General features: G+C 37.0%; 1 protein-coding gene across 1 annotated transcript in view; it reads left to right on the top strand.

Annotated features, from left to right (window-relative positions):
* SPMAP2L (sperm microtubule associated protein 2 like) overlaps positions 1 to 15,955 on the top strand; it is a 61,935-nt gene extending 45,980 nt beyond the window's left edge. Inside the window, exons 7-9 of the mRNA XM_068542893.1 lie at positions 12,016 to 12,147; positions 14,023 to 14,198; positions 15,841 to 15,955. Of these exons, the coding sequence (XP_068398994.1) occupies positions 12,016 to 12,147; positions 14,023 to 14,198; positions 15,841 to 15,955 (423 nt within the window). The remainder of the gene's footprint in view (positions 1 to 12,015; positions 12,148 to 14,022; positions 14,199 to 15,840) is intronic.
* The last annotated feature ends 349 nt before the right edge of the window (positions 15,956 to 16,304 follow it).

The raw sequence follows: 16,304 nt of genomic DNA, 5'->3' as shown, positions 1-16,304 counted from the left end.
AATATTCATATCAGATAAAATAAACTTTAAAATAAAGACTGTTACAAGAGATAAGGAGGGACACTACATAATGATCAAAGGATCAATCCAAGAAGATATAACAGTTATAAACGTTTATGCACCCAACATAGGAACACCTCAGTACATAAGGCAAATGCTAACAACCATGAAAGGAGAAATTGACAGTAACACAATAATAGTAGGGGACTTTAACACCCCACTTACACCAACGGACAGATCATCCAAACAGAAAATAAGGAAACACAAGCTTTAAATGACACAATAGACCAGATAGATCTAATTGATATTTATAGAACATTCCACCCAAAAGTGGCAGAATACACTTTCTTCTCAAGTGCACATGGAACATTCTCCAGGATAGATCACATCTTGGATCATAAATCAAGCCTCGGAAAATTTAAGAAAATTGAAATCATATCAAGCATCTTTTCTGACCACAACACTATGAGATTGGAAATCAATTTCAGGGAAAAAACTGTAAAAAACACATATACATGGAGGCTAAACAGTGTGCTACTAAATAACCAGGAGATCACTGGAGAAATCAAAGAAGAAATAAAAAAATACATACAAATGGCAACGAAAACACGATGACCCAAAACCTATGGGACACAGCAAAAGCAGTTCTAAGAGGGAAGTTTATGGCAATTCAGTCTCACCTCGAGAAACAAGAAAAATCTCAAATAAACAATCTAACCCTGCACTTAAAGCAACTAGAGAAAGAAGAACAAAGAAAACCCAAAGTCAGTAGAAGGAAAGAGATCCTAAAGATCAGAGCAGAAATAAATGAAATAGAAATGAAGAAAGCAATAGCAAAGATCAATAAAACTAAAAGCTGGTTCTTGGAGGAGATAAACAAAATTGATAAACCCTTAGCCAGACTCATCAGAAAAAAAGGGAGAGGACGCAAATCAATAAAATTAGAAATGAAAAAGGAGAAATCACAACTGACACTGCAGAAATACAAAGGATTATAAGAGACTACTACAAACAACTATATGCCAATAAAATGGACAACCATGAAGAAATGGACAAGTTCTTGGAAAGAAACAATTTTCCAAGACTGAACCAGGAAGAATTAGAAAATATAAACAGACCTATCACAAGTAATGAAATTGAAACTGTAATTAAAAATCTTCCAACAAACAAAAGTCCAGGATGAGATGGCTTCACAGGCGAATTCTATCAAACATTTAGAGAAGAGCTAACACAGATCTTCTCAAACTCTTCCAAAAAATTGCAGAGGGAGAAACACTCCCAAATTCATGCTACAAAGCCACCATCACCCTGATACCAAAACCAGAAAAAGATGTCACAAAAAAAGAAAACTACAGGCCAATATCTCTGATGAACATAGATGCAAAAATCCTCAACAAAATACTAGCAAACAGAACCCAACAACACATTAAAAGGATCATACACAGTGATCAAGTGGGGTTTATCCCAGAAATGCAAGGATTCTTCAATATACACAAATCAATCAATGTGATACACCATATTAACAAATTGAAGGATAAAAACCATATGATCATCTTAATAGATGCAGAAAAAGCTTTTGACAAAATTCAACACCCATTTATGATAAAAACTCTCCAGAAAGTGGGCATAGAGGGAATCTACTTCAACATAATAAAGGCCGTATATGACAAACCCACAGCAAGCATCATACTCAATGGTGAAAAACTGAAAGCATTTCCACTAGGATCAGGAACAAGACAAGGATGTCCACTCTCACCACTGTTATTCGGCATAGTTTTAGAAGTCCTAGCCACAGCAATCAGAAAAGAAAAAGAAATAAAAGGAATACAAATTGGAAAAGAAGTAAAACTCACTATTTGCTGATGACATGATACTATACATAGACAATCCTAAAGATGCCACCAGAAAACTACTAGAACTAATAAGTGAATTTGATAAGGTTGCAGGATACAAAATTAATGCACAGAAATCTCTGGCATTCCTATACACCAACAACGAAAAATGAGAAAGAGAAATTAAGGAAACACTCCCATTTACCATTGCAACAAAAAGAATAAAATACCTAGGAATAAATCTGCCTAAGGACGTGAAAGACTTTTACTCAGAAAACTATAAAACGCTGATGAAAGAAATCAAAGATGACATAAACAGATGGAGAAATATACCATGTTCTTGGATTGGAAGAATGAATATTGTGAAAATGACTGTACTACCCGAAGCAATCTACAGATTCAGTGCAATCCCTATCAGACTACCAATGGCCTTCTTCATAGAATTAGAACAAAAAATCTTACAATTCATATGGAAACACAGAAGACCCCAAAGCAATCTTGGGAAAGAAATGGAGCTGGAGGAATCAGGTTCCCCAACTTCAAACTATACCACAAAGCTACAGTAATCAAGACAATATGGTACTGGCACAAAAATAGAAATATAGATCAATGGTACAGGATAGAATGCCCAGAGATAAACCCACCCCCATGTGGGCACCTAATTTACGACAAAGGAGGCAAGAACATGTAATGGAGCAAACACAGTCTCTTCAATAAGTGGTGCTGGGAAAACTGGACAGCTACATGTAAAAGAATGAAATTAGAACACTCCCTAACACCATACACAAAAATAAACTCAAATGGATTAAAGACTTAAATGTAAGACCAGACACTATAAAATTTATAGAGGAAACTACAGAAACGAAATTGAGTTATTTGTGGTGAGGTGGATGGACATATCCTAAGATGTAGTGTCCCAAGGGTGAGCCTTCCAGAAGAATCAGGTAGAAGCTACATGTTTTTTTATGATTTGGCCTTGGAAGTCACATTATGTCACTGCAGTCATACTCTGTTGATTGATGCAGGTACAAGTCTGGCCAAATTCAAGGGGGCAGGGACACAAACCCCACCTCTCCATGAGAGAATTGGCAAAGAATTTATAGGCACTTAAGAAAAAAGACTTCCATACCCAGTGATGTGAGTCTTTTGGTATCCTTGAGCATGGTTTTTGTCTGCAGAAAAGGCTGTTCGGAAGTATGCTCTTGATTTAAATGATTAATAGTTTAAAAAAATTCAAATTAGAAAATCTATTTCTTAGGCTTTTAAGTTTAGTTTGGAGTTTTTATTATTCTATTTATAATTCTAGCAGTTTTTTGTTTTTTTTGTTTTTGGCTGTGTTGGGTCTTCGTTGCTGTGTGGGCTTTCTCTAGTTGCAGCGAGTGGGGGCTACTCTTCATTGCGGTGCGCTGGCTTCTCGTTGCAGTGGCTTCTCTTCCTACGGAGCACGGGCTCTAGACTCACGGGCTTCAGTAGTTGTGGCGTGCGGGCTCTAGAACGCAGGCGCAGCAGTTGTGGCACATGGGCTTAGTTGATCCGCGGCATGTGGGATCTTCCCAGACCAGGGCTTGAACCTGTGTCCCCTGCATTGGCAGGTGGATTCTTAACCACTGCGCCACCAGGGAAGTCCCAATAATTCTAGCAGTTTTTGACAATGACTTTTAAGAGTCCTAAATAATGTTTGATTTGGTTTCCAAACTTAATTAAATACCTTCAAATAATTTAAACTATATTTATAAATACGTTAAATTTGATTTCTTTTTAAAGTATTTTATTTCAGCCATCTACATTAACAAAACCTTCTCAAATATTAAATAATTATTAAAAAATCTAATACGTTAAACTTATAGTGAACCTGAAGTTTTTTAACATTGTAAGAATTGATACTGACTAAGGTTCTTGGACTCTTTAATCAATAGAAATTGATGAGGCTGGATGAGAAATTCAGGCAAGGCTTTACTGGGACTCGTGCTATAGCAGGAGGGAGGGAAAACAAGTAACACGTGCCCTTGCTTACTCCCTGAGAGGGGGCGAGCTGGTCCCTTAAACAGGGTGAAGATAGGGACCAATAGGTGGATCGGGCCGGGGGGTGGCGTACGTGGTGGGCCCACCCCCTTGGTGGTGCTGGGTGCAGGGATCATGCATAGTACCCTACTTTTGCTCCTGGTACCTCAAAAGTGGCAGTTGGGTTTTGGCCTTTTTGTATCTTCTTATTGTTCATAATTTGCTCCAACTGCACATGCACGCAGTTCTTTTTAGTCCCTTATAGTTTCTTTGTATTCTGTTGCTCCAGGAGGCATTTGTCGAGGTGGAAGCACTACAGTCAAGGGTCTCAGGTCCCAGCCAGTCTCAGAACGACATAAATTTAAGATTTCAACTTAATGTCGTAATTCTAAATCAGTTACTCTGTTATATATTTCAAATTGCAATTGTAATGTTATCACTCTTACAGACCAAATTCTCTTAAAACATGTACCTGCTTTTTATTTTAATAATATACACTTATTTTTTGTTTTAACAATAATTTCATATTTACTGAAAATCTGCAAAAGTTAAAGTCCATTGGCTTTATCATTCTCTCTCCTCCGTGGTGTGTGTGTGTATATTTAATTTTGTCCCTGAATCATTTTTGAAAGTTAATTACAGACATCATATACCCCTTTTCCTCAGTACTTCAGAGTGTGTTTCCTAACAAGAGGACATTATCTTATATAACTACCATACTGTTATCAAGATCAGGAAATTTAACATTGGTATAATACTATAACTAATCTATGGTCCCTGTTCAAATTTCATCAATTCTTGCACATATTTATTATTAAGACAAAGTATTAATTCTATGATTTTGATTTTCTTAGGTTTTTGACAGTTAATTCTAAATCTTCTCAGAGTTTAAAAATAACACACGCCCACAAAAGAAGTCAAGTTACTATTACAGGTACCTGAGGTTACTTGCCACCAGAGACTTTGTATGGATACGCTGTAGGAAGTCCTTTTACCTCTATGAATGTCATACCAATTCTCTTTTTATAATAACTGTTAGGACCACAAAACTTAAAAAGAAAGGGGTTGGTTTCATAGCTCACTTAATCCATAACTATTTTAATGAGATATATTTTATTATAAAATTAATATGTTGTAAAATAAATAATTAATATATTATGTGCAGTAAAAAAAGGCAGCCCAAATAATGCAAGTGAATATGTAAATAAAAATCACTTTGTTGTAACACATTTTCGGATTTTATGTGAATCACCTCAGAAATGTTCATACCCTTGATTCAGTCATTTTACTTCTAGAATTTTTATTCTCAGAAAATAATCAAGATTGAGAATGATGGGGGAGAGACATGTTGGTATAATGACCTCATGGATTAGGAGAAATTTCATTTCTCCAATTATTAATAAAGTCAAATCGTCCTCCACATTTATTTGCCATCTGTATTTTCCTTTTCTAAATTTGTCTGTTCATGGCTTTATTTTTCTACTGGTCTGTACATTTTTTATTGATTCATAAAATTCTTTACATCTTAGGGATATTAATTCTTCATCTGTTATATATGATGTGAATATTTTTCCCAGCTTGTAACTTGAAAGTTTGGGGTTATAATTTATATAATAATAATATATATATAATATACTAAAATTATAATATATGTATAAAATTTTAAATGTGTAGATCTTATGTTGTATAGTTTAATAAGCTTTTAACAAATATATATACCCATTCATTAACCACCGTAATCAAGATACCAGAATAAGTATTATTCTTGACTGAGAATCCCAAATGATCTTTTCTCTTTATTTTGTTAATGTGCAGACTTCTGTACATAGTTGCTTAGAGTTTTTTTTTTAAAACCAGGAATTTTATAGAATGATTTTCTGGATCTATTAAAATGGCCATATGATTTTTGTCCTTTACTTTACTAATGTGATTAATTACATTTATTGATTTTAAAAGTAAGAAACCAGCCTTGCTTTCCTGGGAAAATCCCACTTAGACATTATGAATTTGATTTCCTAATATTTTAGTGAGGAACTTTGCATCTATGTTCATGATGGATAGTGATCTATAGTTAAAAATATATCTGTTGAGTTTTGCAATTAGGGTTATGTTGGTCTTGTAAAATGAGTTGAGAAGTATTTCCTGCTTTTTTATTCTCTGTATATTTGTGTAAGATTCATATTATTTCTTCCTTAAATATTTGAGATAATTTACCCTTAAAGCAATCTGGACTTAGTGTTTTCTTTATGGGGAGGTTTTTAATTATGAATTAAATTTCTTCAGGTATTCCTTTAGGGTATGGGTCAAATCAGATTTTTTATTTCTTCTTGTGTCTGTTTTGTATTTTAAAAGAATTTGTCCATTCTTCTATGTTGAATTTATTTGCATAAAGTTTTTAATGGTAATATATATATTCTTCTCTTTAAGAGCTTTAAGATATATAGTGGTGACGCTTTAATTCCTGTTTGTTAATTTGTTTTCTCTTTTTATTTCTTGATCAGGCCTGCTAGGGATTAACAAATTAGCTTTATTAATCTTTCCAAAGAGTCAACTTTTGTATTTGTTTATTTTTTTTCTCAATTGTTTTTAAGAATTTCTTTTACCATTTCTTATAGAGTGGATCATTCAGTTTTTGTTACTCTGAAAATGTTCTTATTTTATTTTTATTTGTAAAGGATATGTTTGTACGATATACAAACATATTTTAGGTTGATAACACTTTAGAGTATCGTTTCATGATCTTCTGGCCTCCATGGTTTCTGGTGAGATACAAACTAAAATTATAATTTTTACTCTATATTTAATGTGTCCTTTTCCTTTAGCTATTTTAAGATTTTCTCTTTATCTTTGGTTTTTAGCAGTATGGCTAAATATGCCTACATATAGTTTTCTTGGTATTTGTCCTACCTGTGGTTCCCTGAAATTCAAGGATTTGTGGGATGTTGCTTTTAATCAAATTTTTCAATAGTTTCTGCTATCATTTATTCAGACTTTTTTTCTGTGTCATTCTTTCTCTACTCTGAGGCCTCTAGTTATACCTGTGCTATATCATCATATTCTATACCATAGATCACTGAGGTTGTTTTATTTATTTTTTCAATATTTTTCTCTATATGCTTTATTTTAAATAATTTATATTCACCTGTACTCAATGTCATCAGTTCTTTTTACCACAATGAACAATCTCCTTTAATCTCATCCAATGGATTTTTAATTTAGATACTGTGTTTTTCAGTTCTTGGATTTCCATTTGTTTTTTTAAAAATATATATAATTTCCATATTTCTCTTGGACCTTTAATCTCTTCACTCATTGTATCCATCTTTGGACCCCATTCAAGTTTCACTTATTTTTCCCAGTAATATCCTTTATAGAGGAATAATCCAGTTCAAAGTTATGTGTTGTCAAGTATCTTTAGTCTCCTTCGGTCTGGAATGGTTCTTCAATCTTTTTTTGCCTTGTTGACCTTGAGCACTTTTGAATATTACCATCCAGTTATTTTATAGAATAGCAGATGAATTGAATTTGTCTGAATGTTTCTTGTAATTAGGGTAAGATTATGAATCTTTGGTGTATATTCACATACATACACACATTTTCATCTATATTTATTTCCATATCGATTTATATATGATTTTTCACCTTTACCTCCAATTCTGATCCAACACTACGGAGTTTACTCTTTTCCTCCCTTTCCTTATTTATAATGCTTGTCTCTGAAAGTTAAAAACCTGGCTCCCATTACCCTTAATACATGTCCTCTCTGTGTATAATCATTCTCCCATCTCTGCTGTCTTCTCTATCTGCATGTGGGCTCTTACACCCTGCACTATGCCACTCAGTCTCTGACACTTCATACTGGTAGGCCCCTTCCCAAGGCTCTGATCTCTTACTGGTGTCTCTGATATCTCAAGCCCTCTTACTTGGTCGACCCTTCTTTTGATGCTCTGGCCCTAACATCCTGCTGTGGGCCACTGTGCCTTCTCCCTTCCCACCAGGCTGAGACACCTACCTTGCTTTGCTCTCCCAAATGATCAGGAAGGGGCGAGGATGAACTGCTTTCCTTCTTTCAAGAGTCTTATCCTGTCTAGTTTCTGCCTACTTCTGATTGCTTTCCAGTGCCTTCAAAGAGTTTTGTTTTGTTTTGTTTTTAATGTTTTATTCAGAGTCTCTAACTGTTATAGGCAAGAAGATTAGTTCAGTACAAGCTACTCTGCTATTACTGGAAGCAGAACTTCTAATTTGCCTTTTAATTTTGTTTTGGTTACCTTGAGGATAAAATTTTATGTGTGGTAAAACCCATAATCTTATTATTTTGAGGTTTCTTCCATTGCTTTATGATTAGAAAATTCTACCCAAAAAGAATTCAGAAAATCACCCCCAGTAGTGTGCTTGTACTGGCTCACAAGAGCTGATGGTGCACATCTCTTTCTAACTTTGCATTTAGTGAGATCGATCACCTTCATAGTTTGAAATTGACTATGGTGGGAATTTTTACACCATAGAAATTGGCAAGCACTACAAATCAGTCTTTTTTCTCTGAGGAGCTAACTGTTAAACATTTACCAGCACACCACTGGTCACCTCTATTTTCCTGTAGTATTTTTGTGGTTTCTTTTTATTTTTAAAGTAGATAATTCCTCAACTTATTTGAAGTATATTTCTATGTAAAATATGGGGAAAGAATCTGCCCCTCCCCCATGATTGCCCCAGCCTTTATTTGTTCACTGCCACAGTTATTATATACCACAATGTTATTTATACTAGGGCAATGGTTTTCAAAAATGTGACCCAGGTATGCATAAAGGTTTCCCAGAACCTTTTAAGTAATCTGCAAGTTCAAAATTATGCACAAGTAAAAGGTTCATTCAATGTGTAAGACAGACAAATGGATTTTATGGTAATGGAGTATGAAAAGTTCCTTGACAGTTTCAGATTGTACATTGCAACTCTTATATTTAAGAAACTACCCTTTGTCAAGTTTTATTTTAGTATCAAAGAAGAATATCCACAATTATCTGAAAAAGCTGTTGAAATACACTCTTTTCCAACTAGTATGGGGAACTGGATTTTCTTCATATACTTCAACCAAAAACCAGTGTCTTCTTAAACCAGAGAGATTTGCAAAAATGTAAAACATATCAGTCTTGTCACAATTTTTTTTTGTTTTGGAAAATATAGTTCTTCGTCATAAAAAATATTTGTATTTCCATGTAATGGGTTCTTTTTAGTGAAATAATAAATGTTTTTAAACGTCTCAGTCTTTGGAAGCCCTCAGTCACTTTTTAAGAGAGTAAAGAATGTTACACATCAAATTTATTCAATTAAAAAAAAAGTGTAAATGGGCTCTAGACCAAAAAAATTGAGAACCACTGTACTAGATAATATTTCTGAATTCTCTATTTGGTTACACTGATCTGTTTTTATGCAAATATCATTTTGCTTAAATTATTGTAAATTAAAAAATATTTTAGGGCTTCCCTGCTGGCGCAGTGGTTAAGAATCTGCCTGCCAATGCAGGGGACACGGGTTCGACCGCTGGTCCGGGAAGATCCCACATGCCGCAGAGCAACGAAGCCCATGCGCCACAACTACTGAGCCTGCACTCTAGAGCCCAGGAGCCACAACTGCTGAGCCCGTGCACCTAGAGCCTGTGTTCCACAACAAGACAAGCCGCCGCAATGAGAAGCCTGCTCACCGCAACGCAGAGTAGCCCCCACTCGCCACAACTAGAGAAAGCCCGTACGCAGCAACAAAGACCCAATGCAGCCAAAAATAAATAAATAAATTTATTTAAAAAATATATATATATATATTTTAGAATAGGGTAGGTTATGTATACCCTTGTTTTTCTTCTTTTGGCCATAACTTTCTTATTGTCCTTCTGGCTTCCCATGTCCCGCTTCAGTCTTTCTCCCACATGCCTGACAGATTAATCTCCAGCCCTGACCGTGCTTCCTCTCCAGTGAAAAGATTTCATGGTTCTTCGCTGGCTGTGAGCAGTGCCCTCCACATCTAACCTAGTTTCAGATGTATTTGCAAGCCTGATCTCCCTGCCTGACCAGACACAATCTGCTCCGTGCCTCCTTGCTTCTGTGTCCAGACTTTCCCTTCAATCTTCCTTCCTTCATTCTCCCTATCTTTTCTCTTCCCTCTACTTGTCAGAATCTGATCCTTCCTTCAAGGCCCAATTTAATATCTCTTTATCCATGAAAAGAGAATTCTTCTTGGATTCTCCCACCTTTCCTCTGATATTCCTCAAAACTTCATTCTCTTTTATGGATATCAAATAATCAGTGATTTGCTTATAGGTTTATGATTCCTTCTAAGTTGAAAACTACTTTAAGGAAAGGTATTGGTTTATTATTCTTTGTTGTGTCTTACATAATATAATTAAGAGATATTTGTATAACGAATTAATGAATGATTGTTTTATTTCCTTTTTGATTGTAAGCCTTAATTGAAGGCACTGGTTGTCATATATTTTTTTGATTTTCCAAGAGCCTGATAAGAGACAAAGCTTAATTCATTGGAAATGCTTGATTAGTACTTCATGGTATTGTGTAGATAGATAGGACCTTTGTTTGAATCCCAGCTCTGCCACTTACAAACTATATAAACTTAAATAAATTGCCAAACTTCACAATACCTTGGTTTCTCCATTAGTGAAATAGAAATAAAAATGATACCCAGATGAGGAATAAATGAGTTAATAGGTGTAAAATACTGTCTGTGTTAGTATCATCATCATCATCATTTTAAACAACATAAGAAGGGGTTTGGAATATACCTTGTGTGTTACTTTTCTACCCACAGTTAAAACCCTATTTCATTTCCAGTTATTGATTATGTTCCCTCCTCAAAGTTTTTGGTAAGTTTTGAGTTTGGATATAAGTAATTTAAATAGAAGACCATGTAATTTGAACACATTTCCACAATTAAGGTAGTGAGGAGTGTCTTGGGGGACCAGTACAACATTGTCTATGGAGATATGGTTCTGTTCTGCCTTTCTTCCTCTTGTCTTTGGTTACTTTGTGTTATCCATTCCAACTAAAAGAGAGCTACTTAAATTCATTTTTTTTTTTAAATTTTATTTATTTATTTATTTATTTATGGCTGTGTTGGGTCTTCGTTTCTGTGTGAGGGCTTTCTCTAGTTGCGGCAAGTGGGGGCCACTCTTCATCGCGGTGCGCGGGCCTCTCACTGTCGTGGCCTCTCCCGTTGCGGAGCACAGGCTCCAGATGCGCAGGCTCAGCAATTGTGGCTCACGGGCTTTGTTGCTCCGCGGCATGTGGGATCTTCCCAGACCAGGGCTCGAACCCGTGTCCCCTGCATTGGCAGGCAGATTCTCAACCACTGCGCCACCAGGGAAGCCCTTAAATTCATTTTAAGCATGGGGATTTGTAATAATGTGAATTCCAATTTCCAAAGGGCAAGATAATTAAGAACAAAGCAGAGGGCTTCCCTGGTGGTGCAGTGGTTGGGAATCTGCCTGCTAATGCAGGGGACACGGGTTTGAGCCCTGGTCTGGGAAGATCCCACATGGCGCGGAGCAACTAGGCCCGTGAGCCACAACTACTGAGCCTGCGCGTCTGGAGCCTGTGCTCTGCAACAAGAGAGGCCGCGATAGTGAGAGGCCCGCGCATCGCAATGAAGAGTGGCCCCCACTCGCCGCAACTAGAGAAAGCCCTCACACAGAAACGAAGACCCAACACAGCCAAAAATAAATATATAAAAATAAATAAATAAATAAAAACGATTACTATTAAAAATAATAATAATAATATAATTTAAAAAAAAAAAAAAAAGAACAAAGCAGAGCTCTCCCCCTTATAGTGTTCTCATGTGATAGGGCTGAGAACTTCCCTCTTGGCTGAGTTTATTGTTCTAGTAATCAGCATTGCCATTTACCTCTTAGTCCATTTGTGTATTTGTCATTTTCTCCCCATCGTTAGTTTAACAGTAAGTTCCAAAAAATCTGGGTTGGAATTTATACAACCTAGTTTGAGAAGGATGGAAACTGATCCTTTCAGCTGTGATCATAGGTTACTGCAATATTCTCATCTTTCTGCTGGATTTACTGAGAAGTCTGGTCCAGTGGTCAGATACTACTTTGTAACTTTGATTGCGATAGTGTTTATTGTTTGATGCTTACAGGTACTGTTTTCTTTTTCTCCCCTAGACTGAAACCAAAATTGCGGCGTCTGCCCTGACTGCTGTTGCAACTCCAAGGACTGTAGACCTTGCCCATCCAAGGATTAAGATAGAGGGTCTGTGCTTTGAAAGAGAAAGAAGTGAAATGCCCATCCGTCCTGTAAGCCATCACTACCTTGGCATCCTTCAGCTCACTTTCTGTTTGTTACTAGGATGTTGTTTTGCTTCTATAGGGTATAGACCAAAGTCGTTGGAAAAGAAAACCTTGAAAGAGTGGTCTGTGGCAGGAAGGAAGACCTAGCTGCAAGATATGGAGAGAGGCTGCGGGTAGAGGGTGAAGAGCATGGACTTTGGAGTCAGTAAGAGCTGGGTTCAAATTCCTGCCTCACCACTACTAGTTCTGTGATGTTGTAACAACCTTCCTGAGCGTTATTCATTCCATAAGGATTTGAATCTCTACTGTGTGCCAGGCACCGTGCCCAGTGAACAAGATGGAGGGAGACAGAAAATAAATAAGGAAACAGATAAGACAATGTCAGGTAGTGGTAAGTGCTATGAAGAAAATAAAATGGGAAATGAGTGACTATGGCTGGGGGTGGAGAATAAGCTTCTTTGCGTATGGTAGTCAGGGAAAGCCTCTCTTAAGGAAGGGATATTTGAGCTGAAACCTGAATAATGAGAAGGAGTCAGCTAATTGAAGATCTGAGAAGAGAATGTTCTAGTAGAGGGAAGAGCACATGACAAAGTCCTTAAGTTGGGTAGCTTTGAAGTCGGGTGGAGCAAGGTGAGCAAGGGGATTGTGAAGATAACAGTTCCCAGTTTCAGGGCTGTTATGACTTGTGATAATGGATAAGGCAGGTGCTCAGCACAGAGCCTGGCACATTCAGTGGATTGTTTGGGGGTTTTAAAAAAATCCTTTAAAAAAGTGATACCATTGCACATAATCATACTCATAGAACCCAAACTAATCTGTATCAGTGCAATATAGAACATTTTCAGGGCTACTGAGTGGTGTTTGTTGTGGTCCTCATTCTTTTGAATAAGCACTTGAGAGAGAGAATAGTAGCTGTATGTCATCTTTCCTATTTTACCAGTAAAGCAACATAATAGAAAGGCCTCCTGGCAGATGTGGTTTCCAAAGTAAGACCAAAGGGAGTTGATGAGTCAGTCAGTCAGAATATATTTATTCAGCACCAATTATGCACCAGAGCCTAGTCTAGTTTTTGGCAAACAAGTACTTCTCTCAAGCGGCTTATATTCTGGTGGGGAGAAACAGACAGTAAACATACCAACAATGAAATAAATGAGCTAAGTCAGGTGTTGTTAAGTGCTATGAAAAAGATTAAATAAGTACTGTGGAAGAGGGTAATTAGAAAGGCTGATATATCTTGGATGGTCAGGGAAGAACTACTTGAGGATGTGATGTTTGAGTCTAGGGACTTGAATGACGAAGAGGCAGCCATGACAAGATTGAGGAAAGAGGGTTTCAAGCAGAACTAGTAAGTGCAAAGGTCCTGAGATGGAAAGAGCTGGGCCAGAGGGGCCTTGTGTGGCTAGGGTCATAGTGATTGAGGTGGGGATGGGAGGAAGGTGAGGTTGGAGGAGGGTATAGTAGGCAGATCATGTAGGACCTTCTAGGCCACAGTAAGGAGCCTAAGTGTTATTCTTAGCAAAATGGAAAGCCACTGGAAGATTTTAAACTGGGAGTGACATGATCTGGCTTGGGCCTTGGAAAGTACTTCCCTCATGAAGTTGTTACGGTGATTGCATGGGAATGATTTAGGCAGATCACTGAGAACACTGTCTAGCTCATGGAATACACTTGTTAAAATGCTCCTTCTCTCCCTCAGTAACTGCTGTGTGAAGGCTGGGTTGTGGAGGAGTGAGAATGGAAGCAGGGAGATCAGTTAGGAGAGTCTGTTACAGTAATCCAGGAGAGAAAGGATGGTGACTCGATTAGGGCTATAGCTGAAAAGAGAGGGAGACGTGGTGAAATTTGAGGTATGTTTTTGTGTCGTTTTGTTTTCCGCTATAGATATCCTGTGCTGCCTTGCTCGCCAAACCTAGCCCTCGAATACTAGCTCTAGCTAAGGCCAGGCCTCTTCATCAAGATTATTTACCTCCTCGTGATGCCTACTGGCCAGTATCTTGTGCTGCTATCCATTCCAAGATATCTCCCAGAATTCAAGAACTAGCTAATCCAAATACAAGGTATGTCAGTCTAAGGCTAAGATGGGACAGGAAAGGCAGGGGGTGCTAGGGACAGGGAAAAGTTGACCTATTAAGGTCAGTGAAATGAATCATAGAAATACTAAAAATTTTAAAAATCATCTTATTTGTTACATTTATTGTGACAAATCTATGCTCTTCTTACCATAAATATAAGGCTACAGTTAAAGGGTTAGTGGACTAGTATTGAACTTTAGACCTAGGAGACAACTCTGTAATTATGGATATGGGATTATTTATCTAACATATATTGATCTAACAAGTTGCAGAACAGAAACATAATATGTTGTAATTTGTGTAAGAAAAAAATACATATATGCCATATATTTGCTTACATATGCCTATACTATCTCACAGGAGTATGTAAGAAGCTAGTAACAATAGTTACTTTGGGGGCCTAGGGAGCCAGGATGGTAGGAAGACTTATTTTTCACTAAATAGGCTTTTGTATTTTTCAATGTTTTTGCATCATGTACATGTATGAACTATTTCAAATGAATCAGAAAATATATTCAATGAAGAAGAAATTGCCTCTAATTCCTGTTCATTTTTTTTTTTTTTCCTGTTCATTTTTTAGAAGACCTCTCAACTTGCCTGAACCTCAATTCATTTTGTTACCTTCAAGGGATAATACCTGATCCCCTTTTTAAAACACCATCAAGAAAACCTAACTGAAAAAGTTGTAGTAGTCTTGAGCTCAGGGAATAGGAAATGTGTTCAGTCTTATATAATAAAATATTTCTAAATTTTTTTAAATTTAAATTTTAATTTTATTTTTTTTTAAAATAAATTTATTTATTTATTTATTTTTGGCTGCGTTGGGTCTTTGTTGCTGTGCGTGGGCTTTCTCTAGCTGCGGCGAGGAGGGGCTACTCTTTGTTGCGGTGCGCGGGCTTCTTATTGCGGTGGCTTCTCTTGTTGCGGAGCACGGGCTCTAGGCGCACGGGCTTCAGTAGTTGTGGCTCACAGACTCTAGAGCGCAGGCTCAGTAGTTGTGGTGCATGGGCTTAGTTGCTCCGCAGCATGTGGATCTTCTGGGACCAGGGCTCGAACCCATGTCCCCTGTATTGGCAGATGGATTGTTAACCACTGCACCACCAGGGAAGTCTCGATTTTTTAAATTTTTATAATGTATTTTTCCTTAAAAAAAAAGTTCAACATCAAATGAAATGACACTCATTCTCTGTACACTGACAAAGGAAAGTGAGGAGTAAGATCAAGTGCTCAAGAGTCTATCCTGGTAGCAAGATTATTTGGTGGTTAAGGTGTTAAGGATGAAAACTTCAAAAAATTGATTTCTTTAAGTTCACCAGTGGATTGTCTGGCTTGTTTTAACATCGTCAAATTATTGAGAAATTTCCAGAATTTACTTTCTATGGAAAGAGGAAAGGCTTTGGAATCTGACACATATACAAATCTAGACTTGACCACAGGTCATTCTTACAAATTCCCTAAGCCTTCATTTCCTTATATGTATAGTGGAGGTCATGATACCTGTTTTATGTGGTGCTTAAGAAAATCAAAATGAGATAATATAGCACCTAACACATAGTGGATGCCTGAGAAATGTTAGTTCCCTTTTCTGTTCATCTTATTTTAGGTCAAATCCTTTTTTCCATTTTAGGACTCCTGTGCATATTGTATATTACGATCCGGAAGTCTTTAAAGTCAAGCCAGCTGCTTTGAAAGCACAGTGTTCTCCGAGGATCCATGAGTTGGCACAACCTCTTACGCGTTAAACACGGAAAGCCACATCAGTCAAACTCATTATGTTTCTAGAAGACATATTAGATGACTTAGTTCCCTTGTCTGGTACTGTCAGTTTATAGCCCCCACTCCCTCAAAACACACGAGACCTCTAGGGAACACCACTGCTGCTGTTACCTGTAATCATGTCTTAAGCAGGTTTGGGGACTCCGGCATGCAATAAAAGAGAAAATGATAGCCTGCCTTATTATCCTTACTATCTCCTCACGTGCACCTTGGCTGTCTCGTTGCTCTGACTGACCTGAAGATACATTCTTCCTTTTATTTGCCGGTTTTGCTTTTCTTTTCCCAGTGAGATCTGTGTTCCCCAGTAGCTGATCT

Source organism: Eschrichtius robustus, chromosome 4 (genome assembly GCF_028021215.1).
Source record: "Eschrichtius robustus isolate mEscRob2 chromosome 4, mEscRob2.pri, whole genome shotgun sequence".
NCBI lineage: Eukaryota > Metazoa > Chordata > Mammalia > Artiodactyla > Eschrichtiidae > Eschrichtius > Eschrichtius robustus.
Note: the sequence above shows the minus strand (reverse complement) of the source record. Positions and strands in the feature narration are given on the sequence as shown.